This window comes from Tauraco erythrolophus, chromosome 27, assembly GCF_009769465.1.
Source record: "Tauraco erythrolophus isolate bTauEry1 chromosome 27, bTauEry1.pri, whole genome shotgun sequence".
Classification (NCBI taxonomy): Eukaryota; Metazoa; Chordata; class Aves; order Musophagiformes; family Musophagidae; genus Tauraco; species Tauraco erythrolophus.
The window spans coordinates 4,839,151-4,863,385 of NC_141491.1; the positions used below are offsets into that span (position 1 = coordinate 4,839,151).

At 43.8% G+C, this 24,235-nt stretch overlaps 1 protein-coding gene across 1 annotated transcript; it reads right to left on the minus strand.

Moving 5' to 3' along the window:
- Nucleotides 1-3,620: 3,620 nt before the first annotated feature.
- SLC26A8 (solute carrier family 26 member 8) lies at nucleotides 3,621-20,660 on the minus strand. Its single transcript, XM_086627192.1, has 18 exons — nucleotides 20,557-20,660; nucleotides 18,065-18,204; nucleotides 17,210-17,326; nucleotides 16,143-16,318; nucleotides 15,199-15,363; nucleotides 14,361-14,510; nucleotides 14,044-14,126; nucleotides 13,533-13,680; nucleotides 12,343-12,456; nucleotides 11,482-11,559; nucleotides 10,142-10,237; nucleotides 9,490-9,596; nucleotides 7,967-8,036; nucleotides 7,105-7,197; nucleotides 6,882-7,016; nucleotides 5,356-5,709; nucleotides 3,925-3,979; nucleotides 3,621-3,796 (listed from the first exon to the last, which is right to left on the minus strand). The coding sequence occupies exons 1-18, from the start codon at nucleotides 20,658-20,660 to the stop codon at nucleotides 3,621-3,623; spliced, it is 2,361 nt and encodes a 786-aa protein (XP_086483318.1).
- Between the last annotated feature and the right edge of the window lie 3,575 nt (nucleotides 20,661-24,235).

Here is a 24,235-nt window from a genome sequence, read left to right on the forward strand (position 1 = left end):
CGAGGGCTTTCACGTTACGAGCGCCGTGGCGCGGAAAGCTGCCGGTCGGGCGGCGTGAGACACCGCACCCGCCTGTGTCAGCGGAAGGGCTCCCACCCCGCGTGCCCTGCCCTGTCAGAGGTTCTCCCTATTAAATTATCCAAGAAATCCAAGAAAAAAGATCATTTTTTTCTGTTACCGGGCCGTCCAGGCGCTCGATTGTAAGCGCTGAACAAACTCCTACGTTTTACGGTGTATTTTCGCCTTAGAACTTTCGCAAGTTCCATCTGCAGTTTTGCTTCCCGCTATTTTACACCTAAAAACTTCTCCCAGCTCTATTCCAAGGCCATTCCATATTGTACCGGGGATTCTTGGCCCCGTTCTGGCCGGGAAGCCGGCAGTCGGAGCGTGAGCCGTGTCCGCTCTGGTTGGAATTTTTAGGACACGGTGTTTTTAAGCGTGATGAGAACGGGGCCCTTTGCATCAGATCATAAGTATTTTAATGAAAAGGCGTGTTTTGGGAGGCAGAAAAATCCCTTTTCATAAATTGTTGCTGTTACTCACTACAAACATGGAATGTTCAGTACATCGGTCCTGCAAAGAGTTTTCAGTGAGAAATTGCAGCACCAGATTTTGTGACGATAATGCAAGAGAGGGGCAAATTTCAGCCTTTGCACAACTTTGCAAACTTTGCACAACTTTGCACAACAACGTTCGGGGTAACGTTGTGCTGGAAGAGCTCCAGCACGATGGAGTCCCCCCTGCATCGCACAGCAGCTCCCGACCTTAGAGTCACGACATGAGTTCCCTCTGAGGGTGCTGAGGCACTGGCACAGGTTGCCCAGAGAAGCTGTGGCTGCCCCATCCCTGGAAGTCTTCATCTTTCCACAACCAGCCTGGCACTGATTTTTAAAACAGAATAAATGCCCCTGAACAATGGTGGTACCTAACTGGTTTATCTGGTCCTTCCTCATAGCTTCCTGCACAGTGTTGACACACCGCAGCACATTGCTGCTGCCACACGCCGCCTGACTCCTGAGGTTCCTCAGCTGCTTCGTGTTCTTCTGCAGCCCTTTACGCACCAGAGTAAGATGTTAATAAAAGGACAAGAGGCTTGAAAGTAGTTATATGCACTTTGCACCATCTGCAATGATGATGTGGGTGTTTGGGGATCTGCATCCTCTAATTCAACACAGTGGGAGAGCTGCCTGGGTTTCTGCAGCGTGCCCAGCTAGGAAAACATCGTGGCATCCCATTAGCTGGGAAGGACATTAAAAAGTTGCTTTGTGCACAAAACAACTGTAGTTTTTGCAACTAGGTCAGGTGAGAACGTCAAGCTGCCTACAAACACATGATTACAGACAGGCCTTTGAACTTCTGTGGCTTTTTAGAGGTGTAGGTGGAGCCCTTGGCCATGAAGTGCATGCTTTGTCACTTCACAGCCCATGTCCAGGGATTTGTGCTTGGCTAAACACAGAAGCCTTGTGTATGTACACGGGAGCGGAGTTACAGCACCGTGCAGCTGTAAGGAAAAAAGATCAGGGTTGTCTGGACTTCCTCTCAGCGACGTATTTGTTTGGCAACATGAATGCCCATAATTTGAAAGCTAACATACTGACGTCTGCGTTGTCCCCTGGTGCTCAACTCTGCAGAGTCACGGGGGTAGGAAGGAAAGATTCGGAACTTTGCAGAACAAGCCAAAAAAAAAATTTTTTTCTTAAGTTTGCAATGGAGACTTTTGATAGTGCCAACAGCTAGGAATGCCATTTCATCTTAAATCAAGGCTGCCGTAGGAGAGCCAACAGGATCTGGAAATTAGGGCTGTGCTTTTTGTGGGGTTTGTATTACTCTGTTTTGAGCAGAGCTGAGAGGAGCTTGGCGTGAAGCCACTGTCCAAAACAATGCAGGGAAGCATATGTGGTTTGAGAATTGCTCAACACCATTTGAGCTTTCAGTTTTTCCTGTCTTTCAATCCAAAAGGTATGAGGGTTCCAGGACTCAGTTTCCTCCACAGTAAGCAACTCTACACAGTAATGTTCCCTAAAATCCTCTACCATTGCAGTTTACACATGCAATACTGTGGCTTCCTTCTAGAAACTTGGAAACGATAAGAATTTAAATGAAAAAAAAAAAATTAGCAGAACTCACTGGAATACATTATGGATTAATACTAATACTCCTATTAGCTGTTGTATCATTGCTAAAATTTAGCAGCCAGGAGCAGCAGAATTCAGAGGAGCCACCTTGTGTGTTACTGCACATCCAGAAACCACACGATGCCCAGCAGCAAAAGTTAGAGCTGTTCCTGTGCTAACGAATTCAGCCCAGAGCACAGGATCTGTACACAAAAGATCCATCGTTTAAATCCAAGTTTTGCCCTAAAATGGGGTCTGATGTAGATACACCGTGCTGGCCACCCATCTGAAACGAATTTCACCTGCAGCTCTTCATGCTAGGCAATTTGTGCCATGGGATAATCCTCAGGGTGAGGGCACGGTGAAGCCTTGTGACGTGTATTGCTGGCACAGTTAAATGCTTCTGCTTTCAGTGGAATCCTAATTCACACTTGTGTGCCAATATCCCTGTGTCAAACTATGGCTGATCTCCAGAAAATAGAACTAAGTTGATTTTTTTCCCAAGAGCTAACTGTATCTAAGTACAGTTTTCCTGGCTCTTCAGAACAGAGTGAATACGTTCCTCCGTTCTTCACTATTTCAGTAAAGGACTACAAAAACATAAAAAATATATATTGTTTACTGGAATTTAGTTCTGGTGGATTAGAAAGAGGCTTAAGAAGAAATAATGGACCGACACCACATTATGTTAGTGTCAACAATATCAACTTCAGCATAGTGTTGAAGAGTAATAACAAAATGTTTTGTTTGAAGCTTCATATAATTCTAAATACATCTGAAAATAATGAAACTACCTGCATGTAATCTGTTGAAATACGGCAGATTAATTTTACTTCCTAGCAAGCAATAAATAAACAAGAAGTGCAAAGTTAGGACATTTAAACTTTTACAGAATTTCAGAAAACAAGCACAAATAATTTGCTAGAATTAGCTACAAAACTAGGAGTTATCTAACACATTGAAATTTCTCTGCTTTCAGCATTGCTGGCTAGCACATCTATTTGAACATGCTTGAAAGCAAGATCATAAATGTTGCTTTTTGTTTAGAACAACAGCATTAATTAGGCAGGCTGTCTATTTTAAGAACTTTGGAACAGAAAAAATAAAAAAAACATCGAAGGCTGTTGCCTAACTGTGCCTTTCTCCTCTCTACTGAAATCCCAACTCCCCAACACTTGTAATTCAGGGATTGCTGGTATGCTTCCTTGCTCAGTCAGAGAAATGGAAACAATTTAAAATGCAACAGTCATTCCCTGTAGCAAAACTCAGTTGGGTATCTTTCCAGCCTGCACACAAACATGCCTTTCGCCAAACAGGAACATGGGACTCAAAGAAACAAATTGGATTATCGATCCATTGCAAAAAGGCAAGTACCTGTGAAAAAGTGGAGAATTCAAAAGAGCATCTGCTCTGCCCTATTTCCTCAGCCCCATGACAAAGTTTAAGTTACTGACAGGATATTTTAACAACATGAAGGCTTGAATGTTAAGCTAAATATTCTACCTTCTACTGTTCAGCTGCTGGTTCTTCAGCAAACTCTTCTGTAGTAAGTTCTAGCTCATCTGGCTTTGGATGCTTGTCCAAAGCAGCCAGCACAGCATCATGAAGAGTTAGAAAGAACCGTTCTTTGGTGACACAGCTGTCGAAGAAATCATTCTTCTCCAAGTCTGCTATCACAGAGGCTATAAAAATTGGGGGAAAATAAACAAAGCGGCAAAATCACACCAAGCAGTACGGCTAAAACATTTCGCTTAAGTTCAAACTTATCCTTGGAGATAAGTCAATATTAGTAACCAAATAGCATACTCACAGTGACAGCCAGCTATAAGGACTGAAATGCCAATGTTGTGAAACATATGGATGATCTGTGAAAAGAATTCCATACAGGCATTAGAGCAATTCTGCATTACACAGGTGTACTAAAAGATAAAACATAAACAGGGAAATAAAACCTCCCCTGTAGTGTTGGTTTTTTTTTTTCTGAAGAAAACCATTGTTCCAGTAACTTAGATCCAGTTTTCTAGTTCAGCACTAAACAGCCAAGTTGTCCAAGACCTTAAGGAATACTGACTCCAGAAGCAGGGCAGGTGACTGCCAGCCCCCATGCCGGCCTTCCTACAGCTCACTTACGCACGCACAGGGTTGTTTCTTCGCTTAAACGAGAAGTTCTCACAGGAACAGACCAACCTGAAGCATCTCTCCACACGCAGATGCCATGCCCATGTGTAAATCGGAATAGGAACCTAGATTTTCAAGTGTGACCTGTAATTCTGCTTGTCTCAGTTTTCATGTCCAACATTTTTAGATAGATCAACTCAGCGTTAAAGGAATCAGATTTTAGAGGGGATAGACTCTCACCATTTTCTCACTGCCTGACCCTTTGTAATTAAAAGATCTCAAAGTAGTTAACTTTTTTTTTTTTTTTTAAAGGCAATGAAACTCATTATTTCAGAGAATCACAGGATTTCAGAATATGTGGCTGGAAGGAATTTGGAAAAACTCTGACTTTATCCTCCATTCCCAATGGGAGGGTCATTCGATGGATGGCAAATAAATCTTCAAGGATTTTAGGGACAACAGCTCAGTCCACAATTATTCCCAACAGGTGTTAGTCTAACCTGTTGTTAAATAAAAATCCTTTGAAGTTGAGCTACAGAGTTTGAGGGAGGCAACTGAGAATCCATCTGGAACTGTATCTTTCTGAGAAGCACCGACAGCTCCATGAAATTTATTTTTGCTAAATATGTATCTCCATTGGCTAGGCTCCCCACTTGAAGATTTAAAAGTTGAAGGTATACTTCAAAGAAAAGGGTAACGAGGCAGTCAGCAGTAACAAAAATCACTCTAGGAGAAGACAGCTCGTAGTTTTGTATCTGACACTTCTAAAGAAGAGCATTTTTTTTAAGCATCCGGCCAGAAGAAAAAATGAACAGCCAAAATGGAAAAACCAAATGCGACATTTTAATAAATGTGGGTTTAGTTTAGTTTACATTATTCGAGAACTAGTGACAATGGATGATGGGTTTTTGCATGTCTTCTGTGTGAATAGCGGGGCTTTTGGTTTTAAAAAGAAGTGGTTTTGTGGGAATTTATCGATTTCTGAAACTCAGTAGCTAAATCTTGCCCTCTTAAAGGCCAAGGGGAAGATGTGCGGATGGTGCAGGGCGTTTTAGGCTAACGAGAAGCAAAAGCCACTGGGTAAACTTCGAGTTTCACATTTATGTGCAGTCAGGTTACTTACCTGTCGCAGTAACTCTGAACCTAGCAAATCCACAAACTGCACCATGCCAAAGTCTAAAATAATGGTGTGAACTGGACTTGGCAAATGCACCGTCTGTTCTTCATGGTCTAAGCATACTGAGGAATTATCTATCGCAGAACCTGGTGAAAGGCTTCCCCCTTCATCCTCGCTCCTTCCAGTCCCACGTCCCGTGTTCAAGCCTGGGGACACGTGCTGTGCATCGTCTGCTCCCATCAGCAGCATCCTGGAGCTGAGTGTGTCTCTGTACTTGGACCAATGTACCAAATTAACTGAAGATGATGAGGAATCGCTGTCCGCGTGACACCGCTTCACCAGTTTCTCTGTATATGGTATCTAAGATGGAAAATGGAGAACACACCAGTGGTTGGAAGAATTGGGCCCGGGAGGTGGAAAATTTTTTGCTGCAAGTAAGACAGCCTTGTAAATCCCATGATATTTCTTCTCTCATGGTAAAAAACACATCTGAAATAACACTAAATATAGGACAAAGCCACAAGAGTATGCAAAGTAGCAGGTGACTTAGGCAAGCCTCACATGTGGTTAAGCAGAGAGCCTGCAGCCACCAAATAGTACAGTGGTACCTTACTCTTCCACACCTTGAAATGGCCTGTGCTACTGGAATCTGACTTGTCACTTCTACCTTCCAGAAAAGAAAAAAGAGAAAAAAATATATTGCCCATGACCATTGCCTTTCTGAGCAACAGTAAGCTGACCCTTCCCGGCTGAGTTCTGCAGACCTTTGATTCATCTCCTTTCTTGTATGGCAGCTGGTCACAGCATGGACTGATTTAATCAATTTTTCTTTCTTAACAGTTCCAAATGTGTTTTTTAATTTTTACAACACAAGAAAGGAAAAGTCACTATCTGCATTTTTGTACTTTAGAAGATGATGTCTTTCAACTCATTTCTTATACAATGGCTTTTACAAATCACATAGAACTGCTTGAAAAATATCTTTTGAAGACAGTCTATTCCCTGAAGTTCCTTTCATTGTCTGAGACAATTCAGAAAATTCAGATAAAGAGGGATATGAGTGGCTCCAGAAGATGCACAGCAGCCAATTATAGTAAAGATGAGAAATCTTCTGATCACAATAATCATAACTGCCTTTGAGGCATTTTGTACTCGTGCTTGGCAGTGTTGGCAGTGGAACAAATTCCTCTTAGGCGAAAGAATTCTCTCACTTCTATGGGGAAAAAGAAGAAAATCTCTACAGAAGCACCTGACAAAATGAATGCTTTCAGTTGAGAAGAGAATATGTTGAATACTTCAACTGCTAGTTAATTCACTCAGAAAGCTGAGCTACTATTGCTCTATCAGACAAAGTGTGTGTAAAGAGATACAGTGGTAATGTTTGCTTATTTTCAAACAGCAAATATATATATATGCTTTATATAAACATTTACAGCCTTTTAAGTTCTGGCAAGTTAAGAACATTGTCCTCAGGAACAGAGAAGGAGGCACCTCAAACAGACCGACCAGATAAATATACTTTTGAAGCTGACCCTAGGTGGTAGTAGAGGTGGATCACACGCACAAGAGCATTTAAGATCTTTTCCTTCTGCTGCAGTGTCAGACAGATTAAGTGAAATTAAAGCCCTCATTTCATTTTCATCTAGAGGCACTGCTTTCATGTCCATCTGAAAAAGAAAGGTAGTTTTATTAGAGTTTTTATCTCCCTAATGCAGGCTCTTGGAAACTTCCACTGACTGAAAAAGTGGCATTTACCTTGTGTAACAAGTAAGTTTTGAAGTGATTCATGTTTACAAAAGAGATGGAAGAACAGCACTGGAAGATTTTGATACCTTCAATCTCCCTTGCCTGTAAAACAAAAGTTGTATCTGTGAGGGCTGTACCTAGCAGGAGCTATTTTTCCCCTCCTGACTGTCTGTTCTAGTCTGCAAGGTCCTGTCTTAAGGACAGAGTTTGTCTTGGTCACATTGTTGGCTACGCTGCATACTGATAGCGGCACTGGCAATAGAAAACATACCTCCAGCAGATCTACCACAGACAACAGGTTTCTGCTCTAATATAAAATAAGCCAAATTGGTTTTAATGCTCATTACAGAAAAATATACTATATCCTTATCTTACTAACCTTGTCCTGATATTATTCCATATTCCATGAGAACGTACCCATGCAGCCAAGGCAAAGCTCTCTACTGCTGTACTGCCTAACCCGCTGTGGTGCAGATCTTGAAAATAACGTGCTAAAAAGGCCCGTGCCCCACCTATTATCCCACCCCACCAGGAGAAGCTGTCAGTCAGTCCAGCACATGCACAGTTATTATTGTGAAAACATATATAGAGAAAAGCAGAGTGAGAAAAGCAGGTCAGCAAAAAGTGCCAAACAGCTCTGGAAGTGACAGCAGTGGTGCTTCCACCGTGAGACCGCGCAGAGGGACACAAGGAGCTCCAAGCAGGCTGAGCGAGGTATCTGCATCACTTCACACTACAGATACTTAAACATTCTTCAGTTTTCAAAGTTTTGAATCGAGTGACCTGAGTCTGAATGGTCACCCCAAGGCATTTAAAGGAAGAAGCTGGATTACAGAAAGAGATGGAACATTTGTTTTTTGTTTCCTCTTACGGCTCTGTGGACGGATAAACTTCTATAAATATTCATGTTTGGAATCTGTCCCAGCACTGCCATCTTCATTCTGAAACAAGATGTTTATTAGGTTTTCACAGAGAACAGAGAAAAACCATCTGTTCCCAAAAGCTTGATCTCCATTTCTCTCCTCTACACTGGATACACCAACTGTAACTTAGAGGGTGCCAGTACAAAGAGTTATTCACTCATAATTCGAGTTCTTTGAGTAGGGGTGCAGTACACAAACACAGCCTTCAGGTACACTGGTGCCCTCAAGAATGTATGATGCCCCACTTCTAGCTCTGGAACACTCAGATTATTGTTATTACACTAGGAAGCATGTTCCCTCTCCATCTCCTCACAGCCTTCCTCAAAGACACATCTAGACAGGTGGAGGCAGCTATAACTCGTGCTTAGAGCTGGCAGCACATAGTTTGGGTCTGACCCAGAGGTTGTGTGGCAGCACTAGGGCAGGGTTTTGCCTCCAAGGAGAATATCTCAGTGTGGGTACTGGGCTTTGCTAATGGTGCTGCGTGTGGTTTGGGGGCAGGTTCTGGTTGGTTTAGGCTATGGGTGGAATAAACGTGTGGCTGGCTGGCAGGTTCCTCGCCCTGATATACAGAAAATTGTTGTCAAGACACTCTACTCAAAGCAATCTGTTTGCAGATAACTTCCCAAGCTTTTTGGAGTGCTGTTGGCAAAATGCTCTTACTGGTAGGAAATTGATAAGTGGCTATATATCCTGAAGGTAGCATGGACAACAGGGATACCTCACTGAACAGTGGCTGCAGAAACGCCCTTTCACAATGCTTATTAAATCCCAAGGCAAACCCAGGAGCATAACTCTTAGCAGAAGTAATACAGTGAGTTCCAGGCGGAAGAACTGAAATTCTTCCTGAAGGTATTCATTCAGAGCCACTCTGCATCGGATCACAAGCAGTTTGATATTTGCAGCAACTGAGTTGGAGGTCATTGCTCATCTTTTTACTTCCTAGCTCTTTCCATGTTATTCTAGAGGCTTCAGTCTACTCAGACAAGTGACTCCCTATCATGGTAAATCTCTTGAGGTGTGGCTTGGATTTATGAACGATTTTCCTGTTTGGATTAGCAGGGAATAAACTGAGTAATGTGTGCCTGATGTAACCTCCTTTCCCTATCACGAACTGAGCTTACAGAGCAGATAAAGCAACTTGGTAAAGGGCAGTGAAGGCTGAGGAATGTATTTGAAATAAAGGCACAACATCTCCTTTTATCTGTGTTTACAGATCACCTCTCCTGACTGACGCCTACACCACAATAAACAGTCTTCAACAGCATTGCACACCAGCAGAAGGGACCAATCCACAGCCCATAAACCAATAACCCAGAATTATTGGTTTGGGATAGCATTAGAGAGACTCCAGAATGACCTGACTGAAGTGTTTCCAACCATGAAACAGCTTTTTCATCGTCACAGGTATAACTTTCTAAAACATCAACTCTGAAAAAAACTAGTATTTTGTTTTAAAAGTTACAAGTACCTGTGTGACCTGATGGTGATTACGAAGAGCGTAAATCCCATGGCGATCACTAAACCGACATCAAGACCAAAACAAAGCACTGCAGCAAAAGTTACGAGCCAAATAACCTTTGAACAAGAGACAGAGAGAACATCAGCAGGAAAAAGATGCAAAATGATCTCCAGCTCAGCCCCAGCACTTGCAAATTGCAGACAATATAAAAGGCTAGAAATGGTAACGTGAAAAGCTTTGTTGGCATATCTGGACCAACTCGGTCCTGGAAGTAGTTGCAAACAAGGATCACATATCACAGTTCAAATCTCCAGACTTTTTAACAGGGTTTTGGTTCTTAGGAAAAACCACATCATATTGGGGGACTTTCTCTCTGTGAGAAATCCTGCACAAAAGTTGACGTGAGAATGTGGCACCAGCTGGCAGCTAGACACTTTCCTTCTTAGGGAATCTAGGAAGCAACAACAACAATCAGTTTTCCCTTTATAGAATTAATTGCAAATTGATTTGAAGAGATTTCAATACACTTCTTTCAGCAGGTATTTCAAGGGATCCTTTTTCTAAGGGAATGGCCACTGCTTTGCCTTGCCCTCCCAAAACATCCAGTTCTCCCTTTAAGACGCATTCCAAATCCTAGGCAGGATTTTTTTTTGTCACTTACAAAGTGATACTTATCCCGTCTCCACAGGATGGGGACGTCCAGAAGTTTTTCCAGAAAAGGGAGCACGTTAAATACCACAATAGCAGCCAGTATACCCTGTGCAAATCACAAAAAAAGCAGTTATTTTTTTGTTATTTTTTTGTCTGCAACCACAAACATGCTAAGGGGCAGACATCCATGACAGACAAGCTGCTTGAAATTAAGATCTCATCATAGCTTTATTTCCATAATTTTTACAGATACACGAGTTCTCCTCTGATCTGCAAACCAACGTGAAACTAGCACATAATTTCATGTTTGATTTCACAATCACTTCTGCCCATACGACTGGACTTCCTCTCCAAACGCTCTGTGTAGTTTCCATTCCAGTGTTCTTTAGTGAATCCCTACGCTTCCTGCGGCGCGAGGAGAAAGGCCAACGCTATCTACGGAATTAAGACTTGCTGTTTCAAAGAATGGTTTCAATTAGCATGGGTCGTTCATTGCCAGATCTAGGAAGTTGCTTGACACCATTTGTTGAAACTGCCTCTTACCAAAGAAAAGGAGACTGAAAGGAAGGAGGTGGTTAAATTGTGCTTCGTTAGCTAGTTTTGGGTAAGGGATTAATTCTCCCATCTTACAAAAAGGCCAGGAAAAAATCAGGAAGCAATGCTCTGTCAGTGGTTCCCTGAGAAAACTTACAGGAAAAAAAAGAAAGTCTAATAAAAAATTTAAGGGAAAAGTGGAAAACTGAGCACTCTGAATAATCTACGATAAAAAAATGTTTATGTTTATTGCACTGGCAATGCAAAATTCACACAAGACAGTTTAGGACTCCATATGGTTTTAAAATAAACTTCAAAGACTAAACTCGAATCAGGAACACTAACCCCAGATTTCCATTTGGAAGATTTTATTTACCTCTTTATATTAAAGGTTTTGAAGTGCCCATCTTGGAACTACTTATACTGGTGCAAGAGAGAAACTCATGAATTTGTTATACAGCTGTGCGAGATCTCCTTTTTTGTGTGAAACCAAAAGTGAAATACAATGTTTAAATTGTAGAGGCTGGAAGTGAAATTTCCATACAGTTTTAGCTAATGAATTTGAGCTTGTACTGATCAGTGAGAGACGGGAGAGGGTTGCAATATTTATTGCCCAATATGTTAGCCTGCTGAAATTTAGGAGAGTTTAAAGTCATTGTTCTGGTTTGGTCTATCCCTGAAAACAATTAACTCTAGAGCATGATACAATCTCTAACTGTCCCAGCAAAATCTTCATATTATGCTTAGAAAATCTTCATTTTATGCTTAGGAAAGAAGTAAGTAGGCTGCTGCCATAACTATTTAAGGTTCACTTACATTAGGTATCATCTGGAAAAAGTGTCCCAGCTTCAGCGCAATCACCAGCATCACAAATGCTCCAATCACTGCTGCTACCTGAACAGAAATACTTTATTAGAGAGGCCTGACAAAGCCAACCTCCCTTGTCCCCTCTAAACAAGTAGGTATTGCCCATGGAACACCACCGACTGGGAAAAATACCCAGGGGACAATTAACAAAGGCCACAGGTATGTGGCAAAGCGTGGTACAAACAGAATACTCAAGCTGAAGGAGTTTTCTGTAGATATCAATTTGACCTAAACGGACTATTAGGCACAACAGAACAATGCAACAAAGGATTTTGGTTTGATAATTTCACCTGAGTAATAAGATACTTCTTTTGCAAGTCAGACTTTGGAATAAACTCTTTATTAAACAAAATTATTTCTATGCTGCAGTGAAGTGTGTACAGACATTCAGTTAAGAGGTATGATAAAAACATTCTTATATATTATTATTACATATTACACCCTCCTTCCCACTGGGAAAAAAAAAAGATCACAAGGTGAAATACTCAAAAGTTAGGAAGAAGTGGCAGGATTAAGGGTGCATGAACAATTTTCCATTTGGCTTTTCGGGTATATTCACTAAAATACAGTTTTAAACTGCATGAACATATCCCATTCTCCCCACAGGATCCTGGCCTCCTTCATGGCACATCACGTGCTGTGAATATTGTGTAAGGACAGTATGTAATAGAACATACAGAGGGTACCTGAGTTCATGTTGCCTGGACACGTGTATCTCACGAACTGTTTCGATTAAATGTCAGCCTATCCTCAGTATACAGGGATTTTAGATAACAGTTTGGAAGCTTAAAAAAATCCAGCCCAGCTCACCTGTGTTCTTCCACCTGTCTTCTCTTGAATGACAGTTCCAGAAATAGCACAGCTGACAACAAAGCTTTTGAAAAATGAGCTGCAAATATTGCATAGCCCCACAGCTATTAGCTCCTGTAAAACAAAAACAGAAACGGAAGCACAGAAAACCCCAAACTAGTGACTTACCTTCATAGAAGCAGCTTATCAGGAATCCCTTTCCTTTTGTTCATACTTGCTGGTTGCTCATCTGTATTGCTAAGCTCAGGAAACCTTCGGAAAGCAAGGTCTCCCATGGTGAAATGAGCTCTCTTAAAAGGCACACTCTTTTCCCAGCTGAGGATCGCATGGACCCAAAGATTCAGTTCCTTCTTTCAAAGAAATCCACTTAGAACCCCAAAGCTATGAAGCACCGACTTTCAAGGTAACATATGGCAGATCTCAGTACGCAGCATAGTACACCTGGACAAAAGCTGAGCTAAAAAGACATTCTCTTTATATTTATCCCCAGAGGCTTCAAGAAGTCAGGGCAGCTTCCTTACTGGCTTAGTTCCGTTCTAGTCAAGATCCAAAGCCATCACAACAAGCTAAACATGGAGTAGTGCAAAACACCTAATGCTTACTAACTCCAGCACGCTGGAAACTAACAAAGCCTTAGCCTAAAGGCCTCTCGGAGCAATCGCTCCGGGCAGAGAATCCATACTCTGGGATAGCAGCCACATACAGAGAAGAACAACAGCTGCTTTGGCCATTTACAATTTCAGTTATTAATTTATCATGCTTTTATAGCCTCATGGATTCCTGACAGCAACGGTCCACAGCAATCAGTTGCAGCACTGTGTGTGGGAGGTTGATCCCAATCACTGGGAATACACAAAGGCCTCTTCGCCAAAGAAGGCCATGTTTTGGCCTTCACGTTATTGGCTTATAACATCCACTTTCCATAGGAAGGGTAACAAGTTGCTACAAAACCATCATCTGGCATATTCACTCCATCCTTGCGTTTCTGCCCAAGGCAGAGGGGTTGGAACTAGATGATATTTAAGGTCCCTTCAAACCCAAACCATTCTATGATTCTATGATTCTATGATTCTATGATTCTATGATTCTATGATTCTATGATTCTATGATTCTATCACTGGCAGGTAGTTAGTGGCTTTGCAAGTCGAGTTCAGCTTGCTTCTTGACCGAAGAAGTAGCTTTGTTCTCACCTGATTGCTGGCAATACTGTAGTTGTGACGTGAAGCGTACCTCTCCCCAACAAAAACAAGAAGGAAGTAGCTCACAACAGCAAGGGAGAAGGCATGCAGTAGGATCGTGCTCAGGTTTGATAAATCTGGCAGTGTAGGAGGCAGAAACCTACAGGATTAGAGAACAGATAAATTTAGACCTGTTCTGAGCTCTGTCCACAGTCACTCCAAACCCAGGATCGTCATTGGAGGCATCCAGCACTCCACAGGAGATGGTCTCAATCTGACTTCCACCTCACAAAAATGCAAATTCCTTCCTCTGTGTGCTAATAAACCCTGAATCTAATACAGAAAACTGGAATTTGAGTTCTGCGTATGCTCAGAAATGATGATGCAATTAAAATTCTTGAAGAGTTATTCCTATAGCTGTCCTTCCCAGTAAAAGTCAGCCCATGTCAGATCTCAAGAACAGGCTGAAACATCTATTTGGTATCTGAAAAGTATAAGCTCATAAACAGCACATATTACTGACCTCTGAGGATTCACACTCATCACAGCACTACTAGATTCCGCATGAAGATGAATGCAATTAGAAATAATGGTGGCTGTGATAATCTGGGAAAGAAAACAAGAAGCAACACTGGAGATGACACAGCATTTGCTCCTGAAACTGTACACAATACATCTACAGACAGTTACTCCTGTAGGAATATTTAAAGGACTTAAGCACAGATTCAGAGTGTAATTATAACAGCATCCTAAAGTAACTTGCAAAATGTTTTTTGAAGGAAAGTAGATTATACTCTCTGTTAGTTCAATTACCACAAAGGCGTTTCAGAGATCACTCACCAGGAGAAGCTCCATAGGAAATGCAATAGGACATTGCTTATAAATTACTTTGATGTATGTATTGACTCGTAGTACGGCCATGCTAAACAAAAATAGCAATATGCTGGTGGCATTAGCCTTTGGGAGAGCCAGGAGGAAATGAAATAGGTTCTGAAAAAGAATCATCATAGAGAGGATCAGAGGCAGATACTACAACTCTTTCTATATCCCAGGAGGTTAACACTGGTTGCCCTGACACTTGAACTCCTCCTTTCTGCTACGGTAGCATCTTTGGTTAGAAGAGAGATGCTAAAAGCAAAACTACTTAAAAATCTCTCTTATCTGTTGGTATCTACAGAGAAAGCACTGCCACACATAGCTCAGATGGAGTACCATCATCTTCTCTCTTCTACGCTACCGTTCTCTCAAGCTGTCTGACTGACATTACTAAAGTGAATTAGGATGAATTAGCTTTAACTTATCTTTGGCTTGAAGTCTGCTGCTTCTTTGTGAGATAGGATAAAGATACCGTGTGCCCCATAGCTTGCCCACGATGAACTACTCAGGCAAAAAGTACCTTTTCCTCTAACCTTTGCTCTCCTACAATTACAGACATGCTGAAAACATATTACAGTGCTACATAAGCAATTAAAAATACACACGGACTGTTCTTCTTGCAAGTCACACAATAAGCTCTACACACTGCTCAAGACAACAGGAAGGCGAAGTAAACCACAGCTGAGACTTGCACAAATATCCCTTAGCAACTGACTTAGATTGAAATCCAAATTCTGAAGCTGCTCTTTTCTCACCTTGCCAAGAAGCACCCATTTCTTCGACTAATAATGAATTTACTCACACAGAAAATGCCCAGGGGGCCCTTGTGGAAGTCAAGCATGACGTCAAAGATGAAGACAAACTGTGATACGATGACATGCAACGCTGCTGCAGAGAGGTAAGCGTCAATGAGAGTCTTCGGCACGTACGTTGCCACAAACCCCAGGCAAAAGCAACCCAGCAGCAACTGTGTGGAACAAACGAGAAGCAAGATGTGATGCATGAAGCAATACAGAAGCAATACATTGACAGGACGAGAGGGAATGGCCTCAGATTACGCCAGGGGAAATTTAGGTTAGATATCAGGAAAAATTTCTTTCCAGAGAGGGTTGTGAAGTATTGGAACAGCCTGCCCAGGGAGATGGTGGAGTCCCCATCCCTGGAGGTGTTTAAAAACCGTGTAGATGTGGTGTTGAGGAACATGGTTTAGGGACCCTGACAGTGCAGGGTGAATGGTTGGACTCGATAATCTTGAAGGTTTCTTCCAACCAGACGATTCTATGATTCTGTGATACAATTATCAGTGCCTAACCCTGCCCTTCTTGTTTCCATATTTGAAGAGCACGACTCCTCACTGCCACACGTGACAGGTACTTATTTGAACACACTATTTGCATTATGCACAATTAAGTAAGACACTGCCAAACCAAAATAGGAGCACTTGACATCAAGTGTGTGCAGTTATGCAGGGCTACCTAAGGGTCAACACATTGCAGGACTGGTCAACACAAAAGATAATAATTTACTTCACACGTATTAATCATGGACACACGAATCTTATCTTCTTCAGACAGAACGAGAGGACGAGACAGACCTTCAGGTCCCACTTTGCACAATGTATGTATTCAAATATGCTGAGCTTAGTGTTCGTGGTAAGAATGTGCAAGCAGCACCAATTCTTACCTTTGTACGAAGAACACACAGAAGGATACATCATTAAGGATATAAAATAGATTGATCTTCTACCTGAATGATGCCAGTCAAAAATGTTATTGATGCAGTAAGTGTCAAGGTCTCCATGTAATCCTTCATAAATGTAGGGTCTGAGAAGTTGTCCAGTGAACCATTAGAGGACAACGTTTGGCTGAAATTAAGAGTCTTCAGAATGTTTGTCACCACCATATTTAGGATGCTGAATGAGCCTGGAACTAACAGGACAGAGAACAGAAAATGGAACCGCATGAGATGTTGCAACAAAGACTTATCTGAAAACCACACATCCATCTCTTCCCTCCACCATCAGTCTGTGCAGTATGAGACAGTCTGTTCTCATCCATGTATATAATCCACATACATAATCGATTTTTACTGTTTCTGAGTAAGTACCTAAAGTTTCCAAAGTCCTGTCTGAAAATTTCAGATTCCTACTGTTTTACAAGCAAAACCTTTAGTTGGTCAGATGCATGACAGAAAGATTTTAATGTAAAGCACAAAAAAAATGGATGCATTACCATGAGCTGCCAGAAAGGCTGAAAACCAGTCAGAGAAAGAACTGCCAATTTACCTAAGAGGCCAGGGCAACACACACCCACTCATTATGATCATGTGAAGGGCCTTCTCACACGTAAACAGCATTTTAATAATCTAGCCTCTGAACAAATTAAGAATGTAAACCCATCAGCAGTTCAGTCATGTAGAAGACCATGGAGAAGACCAGGAGCCAAACAATGATTCACAGCAACATCCTGGGGCTAAATGTGAAGCAGTTTGCACTGGTCCTTTACTTCACGTAGGAGATGCCTCCATGACACTCCAGGTGTCTTCTCTGCACTGGTGTCTGTGACAGCTCACGTCCTTGGGGCACAAAGGACCTCACAGCTGAAACGTGACTGACTTGGTGAAATTCTCACCACAGATCAGCTGCAGAAGCGGAACTACAATGAACTGAGAATGTAGGGATCTGGATTCTCACTTATAGAACATCTGCATATTAGATGAAATAGACTAGGACATCTCACCAGTTTTTTGAAGCAGCACTGAATGGAATCTCTTAAATCCTACAGAAACGTTTCACAGTACAAAATAAACCTCACCAACTGAGATATGATGCGAAGTCCCAAATATAACATATGTCATCGAGCAGAAGAATGCAGAAAGGAAGACATTGATATTTGGCAGAGGTAACCTGGTCAGCCAAGCTCCTAAAAGTCCTGGAAAGCAAAAGTCTGTTTCTAAAATCAAGCAAGTTGGGAAGGCTCTCTATCTTTGCTTACTATTTTAAAGCAAAATTTTGCTGATGAAAACCTGCCACCCCTGATGAAAACCCCATTATATTTATTCACAGAATCACCACACATAGGCAGCATGAGTGCTGGTCTTGCTTACTTACCTGCCACTTTCCAGTTTGGGTCTAAAGACGCCAAATGAGTGAGCAAGATGGACATTCAACTCCCACAGTCTGTTTTTTAGGGAATTCAAGACCTGATAAAGTCAGGCCAGTTAGGGACAAAAGCCAATGTTGTTTTACAACATGGGCCTTTGCTAACTAGAAATTAGACAAAGAACCACAACTCTTCATTTAGGCCACCTGCTAGAGGGGTGACTGTGCATGTGGGTGTCCAACAGACCCGACTTTGCAAGGTGGATTTTAAAGATCATGTTATTCTGTTTGCAATATAGGAAAACGATGCTATATTTTGAGTTAGTTTGAGGGAAACTTTATGAAAAAAGTAGCGTCCTGTCCTTGAAATTACACTCTGTAATGTCTAATTATAGAAAAGAAGTTCTGCAAATATACAAATACTTAGGTTAATGATTTAAGGAACTCTAAGGTTAAAGTTCCCACATAACCTGATGCCATTAGAAAGAACAGAAACACACACGGGAGACAGATGATGAAAAACATGATATACAAAAGGAAGCTAGAGTGTTTGTTTCTCTCTGCCTACCTTGGGGAATCTGAAACATCCCAACACTTAGGCCTGCATGTAGATCCCTCAAGATCCATTCTTTGAACCGATATGAAATAAGCCAGTTCAGGACAGGGAACATCTTCAGTGTGATCTTTCTGAACCTTCCCCAGGAGAAGCTGAAAAGAATCGAGATAAACTAAGCTATAGGCACTGGCTTTTACAATCTTTTGCACAGCTTCATGCTCTGCAGGCACAGAAGCCACACTGGGGGCACCACGTACTGCGAACCCACGCAGGCGTTAGCCTTCCGCAGATCCAGCTGGCACAGAACATGACTCCCACACAGTCACCCCCACGGCTTCGCGTGCCATTCGGATGAATGGCAAATGCTCTGTGTGCCACTTGTATGATAGCAGCAATTACCTGGCCTCACTTAACACCTCAGAAAAACAGGAGATGGTATTTTGATTCCTCCTGTTCTGATCTAGAAGAAAAACATAGAAACACTACATCTAGGGGGAAAAAACAGGCAAGCCTATCTCACCTCCCAAAAACCAGTCAAATGTTTCTTGTGTTACATTATTTAATAAGGGGACGCAGGACTTGACCAACATGATTTACTTTACATATATGGTTTTGAATCAGAATTTCCAGTAGGTAAACTGTGACTAACCCCATGGCCCTGTGCTCCTTTTAATCCCTTGGCAGTGGTGGTGATTTTCTACTTACAAACCAAATACAAGCGATGTAGTGTCTGCCCAAGGCTTCTGGCAGCCTTGAACAGTGGCTGTGGGGACTGACCCCCAGCTAACATGATGGAGTTGAGTCTCTTTCCATCATTTTAGTGTCCAAGGTGACTATACACTGTGCTGACAAGTGGATACAAAATGGAGAAGAGAGAAAACACATGAGACAGGGAAGTGGAAAAGAAACAGGGAAAAGAGGAAGCAAGGCAGACATAGTTCTTAAATGACGAGTTGGGGGTGGGAATAAAGATATTTTCTTATTAAGCAGCAAGTGCAATGATAAAGTTTCCAATAATGTTAGCTATGACTTTAGAGCAAAACTTTCCCTTTGGTCTCTAGACAAGACTTATTTTACTGCACCAGGTGTTTCTGGGTGGACAGACTGTTAACTCCAGGTCACATGTCATAATTATACACAACTCAACCCTTTCCATCAAGTAATTTTGTATCTCTGACTCCAGAACCTCATTCAATCTCCTTCTTACATTTTTTAAATCTATAAAATATAAATAAATACATATAAATAACCGGAACAGAAGGTTATTGCACAATCTAAAGGATCTCACCATTAATCTCAATGACAAGTCTTCATGGAGAATGAAAGTTAGAAAACACAATAGCAACTCAAACTACGGCTCCATTTGCCTTCACTTAACACCAGGAAATTACTTTACAGCAGCGTAAGTCAGACACGACCCACAGTTTTAGGCTGCAGCCCACACAGAGTCGATGTAAGAGGTAGTTATACAGAAAGAGAGAGGTCTGGCTCCCCCACTTTCCTTTCCCTGTGTGGTCCTGTCCCTTCTGGCAGCAGCAAGCTGTTAGATTAGCTCACCACACCTTGTGGAACCTCACCCACAGCTAGACTTGAGTCTCAAGTCCTGCCATGGTCTCAAACCAACAGTTTAAGTTTCAGTATACATGTGGAAACAAAGCTCAGATAAATGATGAATCAGAGAGTTTGTATTTACTTTCTTAGGAGGACTTTATAGAGCAGACACAGCCATAACCATTGACAGTCCACTGCGGATCCAAAACGAGATTCAGAAAAAAACTGAGAGTATTCATAGTCAAACAAAATTAAAAAGGAAGCTGATGAACGGGCGTACTATTTTTTATTATATTTGCCTTGCTGGAAGAACATCAGGAATTCTCCTGTGCTGCCAACAAAGACTGCCTTCTGGTGAGCCTGCAAGGCTCCTCTGGCAGAGGAGATGCTTCTACTCTCAGTATAATGCCCAAAAGAGAATTTTTGCAGCTGGGAAGCTGTGGAAGCATTAATGCTCTATCAGTACCCTCGCCTCACCCGTTCTCCCCAAAGAACACAGGAACATAGCTCCAAAATAATGCCAAAGCACATCAGTCAATCTCAGTCACACCATTGTGCAGCTTTCCATGACCCCAGCTAAGAGGGAACAGAAAAAAGGCTCAAATGAGAAAAAAGCAAATGAAAGCTCGTGTCTGGCAGCTGGGCTGAGGGAAGCACTGGAGGGAACTACAACTGCTGGCATCTTTGCTTTACGGTGCATCTGTCCCTCACGCTACCTTAGTCCTAACGGAAGAGACGCTTTCACAGATGGCAAATAGCAGCTCTGGTAGTGCAAGGCTGATTTTGCACACTTCAGGTGCCAGTTTCTGTAACTGGGTGTTCTGTTTCTGCTATCAGTCAGTGCAGTTCAGCATTTTAACTACCAACTGTGGGCAAGTTAGCACCTCTTCTACACTTGGGCTTGGAGAGTCTCCTTAATTGTACACCTGATAAATTCCTGGCACGGAACTTACCTGCACTGTAGCCGCCTGATCTCCCAAGGGCTTTGCAGTACTCCACTCAAAGTGGAGGACAGTTTTCTTTCAAACCGCGCCTGGAAGTGCCCCTCAGTCTGCATTTCTCAAGCTCCTGGTTGCCTGTAAGTACCAAGGGTATCGTTGTCTAGGGCCGTATTTTCCTTCTGATCACAAGTCAGTCAAAACCAGAGGAACAGCCAACGCTGGAGACTGTAACGAACGCTCTCCTTGGCAGTGAGACTGGAAGAAAGAAACAGAGTCACTGACTGAATTATCTACTAAAACCAAAATAAAACTTATGGTTTGTGTTCAGTCCATCCCAACATAACTCCTGTGAAGCCAGTAGTTACAGCAGGGATAAGCAAGGCTCTGGAGACTGAAACCCCTGAAAGATATGCTGCTCTTAGGATCAATCGAATCGATTGCCAAACCAGTTGTAGGAACACTGAGTCCTTCTGGAACTTGCCTTCCTATTCTGTAGGAAAAATCAGCCTGAGTCCCCTCCGTTTTGTGATCCTCAAAGCAGGTCCGCGTTTAGGGAACTAAACACAATCTCTCTCTCTAAACCTACCACAGCTCAGGAAACCGTTTGAGTCCTCCTTGTTTCCAGTCCTGGAGGAAAAAGGATTAATCTGAATCGTACAGAGAGCAGCTAAATCTGAGGCTGTACAAATGCCACAACTTGCTGTACAAAATCGGTATCTGATACCATTCAGGTTTTCAAATCCCAAAAACATCTCATCCCATTCCTTAGAATTTCAGTATCAGGAAGGAGATGCGTATTCAATCACTATCACTCAGAGTAGGTAAGATGTGAGTTCCCAAAGTGAATACTGAGTTAAGTAAAGATCCAGTGCAAGAGCAGATCTAAGACAAAGTTCTCATACCAACAGCTGAGGCAGTGAAAAAGTTCAAATCCAGAGCTACCAAGTGAAAGCACATATAAGAAGGGCGGTGACATGTAAGAACATATTTTTTTGGCTATGGGCAGAAGAAAGAAAGAAAAGAGGAAATAAAAAACGGCTGTGAGTGAGCAGCTGAGAATCTGTTCAGAATGCAATCTAAGCTTAAAGTATCAAAACCTGCAAAAACAAAAATTCATTGAGATTTACGTTTTCTCTTCATATTTCATCTCCTGAACCTCCCACATCAGTTTGTACAGGTCGAGTGCTTTGCATCACTGAGATCTGCTCCTTTGGATGCAGCACCAGGGACTCTGACACAGTATTTACTGCCTTGTGAGACACGTCTACCGACACATACACACGCCCCAGTCATTCCAAACCATAGACAGAGCCAGTAGTGGGCACGACTCAAACAACTAGGGCACAGCTTCTCCCTCTTTTTACAGAGGAGATAAATTAAGGTCTTCCACACATGAGTTTAAGAGTCATTTTTTTCCTTAGCTTTTGAAGACTCAGCTGTTCGTGACATCTTTGAGCATAATCACCCTTCCAACAACAAGTAAAACTAACAAGAAGTTAGAGTTTGCAAATTAAAGGCATTAAAAGCCTCAACATTTTAGATGCAAGCAGTGGTAACTTTCAGCTCTTCGCTCCTGCTCCTTGGACTCGGTGATGACTCACAGCAGCAGAGGCCAGGGTCCCACTCTGTGACACCGTGTAGAAGTGGCTTTGACAAGGGAAGTTCTAAAAGCAGGCTTCTATATCCCATTCGGAATGTGTCCCTTGGCCAGCACTGCTCACAAGACTCATCCTCCTCACACTTGAGATCAAAGCTAAGTAGCCTTAAACACAAATCTCTAACATGATGCTTTGGCATTCCGTACCCGCTACCTGGTGAAGACACCATGGGCTCCACTCCAAAACACGCTTAACCTGCAGCACGTAATGACTCCATCGGGTCTTAGGCAAGTACTTGGAAGCGAGCACATACATATCTTCCATATCGCAAGGCCTATTGCAGGATTGAGAAACAGTTTTTTCTCCAAACACAGACAGAAAGACCAGGACAGCGGGACACTGGGGCAGGGAGAGCTTAGCTCTCCCCATCAGGTCGAGGGAGGTGATTCTGCCCCCGTACTCCGCTCTCATGAGACCCCACCTGGAATACTGCATTCAGCTCTGGAGTCCCCAGCACAAGAAGGACATGGAGCTGCTGGAGCGGGTCCAGAGGAGGCCATGGAGATGATCCGAGGGCTGGAGCACCTCTGCTCTGGAGCCAGGCTGAGAGAGTTGGGGCTGTTCAGCCTGGAGAAGAGAAGGCTCCGAGGAGACCTTCCAGTACCTTCCAGTACCTAAAGAGGCTACAGAAAAGCTGGAGAGGGGCTTTTTACAAGGGTGTGTAGTGACAGGACAAGAGGCAATGGCTTTAAACTGAGATTTAGATTGGATTCATAGATTTCATAGATTTCTAGGTTGGAAAAGACCTTAGAGATCATCGAGTCCAACCATTTTTCCCTGGTGGTGGTGAGGCACTGGCACAGGTTGCCCAGCAAAGCTGTGGCTGCCCCATCCCTGGAAGTGTTCAAGGCCAGGTTGGATGAGGCTTTGGGCAACCTGGTGTAGTGGAGGGTGTCCCCTGCAGAGGGGTTGGAACTGGATGATCTTTGAGGTCCCTTCAAAACCATTCCATGATTCTATGATTCTATGATCACTCCTGGCTTAAAGCCCCTGGAAGGGAACAAAATGTCCTTCGGAAGTTTACAAGTGCAATTAATACTGGCTCGTAAGACTTCCGAAGCACGCGAGCTTAGCCCGAGACACACCGTGGCCTCCCCACCAGCGACCCTGACGGGTCACCCTGGGCCTGCAGAAGTGCTCCGGGGGCCGTTTTCCATTCATTTTCCTTTTCTTTTTTCACCTAAGGCGCACCCTACGGGGAACTGCGCGGGAAAGTCAAGCCGGGCTCACGACAAGGCGACACAGGGGCAGAATCGCTCGAGTCAGAAGGCACCCGTTTACACCTGGCAGGGTTTACACCCGACAGGGTTTACACGGGGACGTTCCCCCGCGGCGCTGCCCCACAAGCCCCGCCCCCTCCCCGCCCCCTCCCCGCCCCCCGGCCCGCCCCCTCCCCGCGGGGCCGCTCTCGCGAGAGCCCGCCGCGCTGGTTCCATATTGGGTCATCTCTGCCCTCGGCGCCTCAGCTCTCGCGAGAGCGGTCGTGACAAGCGATTGGGCTCCGCCGCCGCCCCGGGGTGTGTGTGGAGGGGGCGGGGAGAGGGGCCGCCGCCTGGGCCCGTCCCGGGCTGCGCCGCTTGGGGCGGGGCGGGGCGGGCGAGAGGGGCGGAGGCAGCGGCTGTGGCGTCTCCTGCGCCGCCCTACCTGCGACGGGAGTGTCTCCCCACACCGCCGCCCCGCCCGGCAGCCCTCCGCCCCGCTCGCTGCCGGCCAGCCGGCCGACCCCGGCCGCGCTTGGCTTTCACCTCGCCTCACCTCACCTCACGGGGCTGCCCCGCCTCTCGCCATCCGGGGGAGGGACGCGGGGGGCCGGGAGAGAAGCGGTTGGGGTGGGGAAGGCGGTGACGGGGCCCCCGCGCGCCCCGCTGTTACCGCGGCTGCCCCGTGAGGGGAGGTGAGGGCGCGAGGGGGAACTGCCGCCGCCCGCGCGAGGGGGCGCGCGCGAGCGGGCGGGGCGGGGGCGGGGGCGGGGCGGGCGTTGCTGGTGCAGGGCCGCCCCCGGCCGCGGGAGAGGCGAGAGGAGAGGAGGAAGG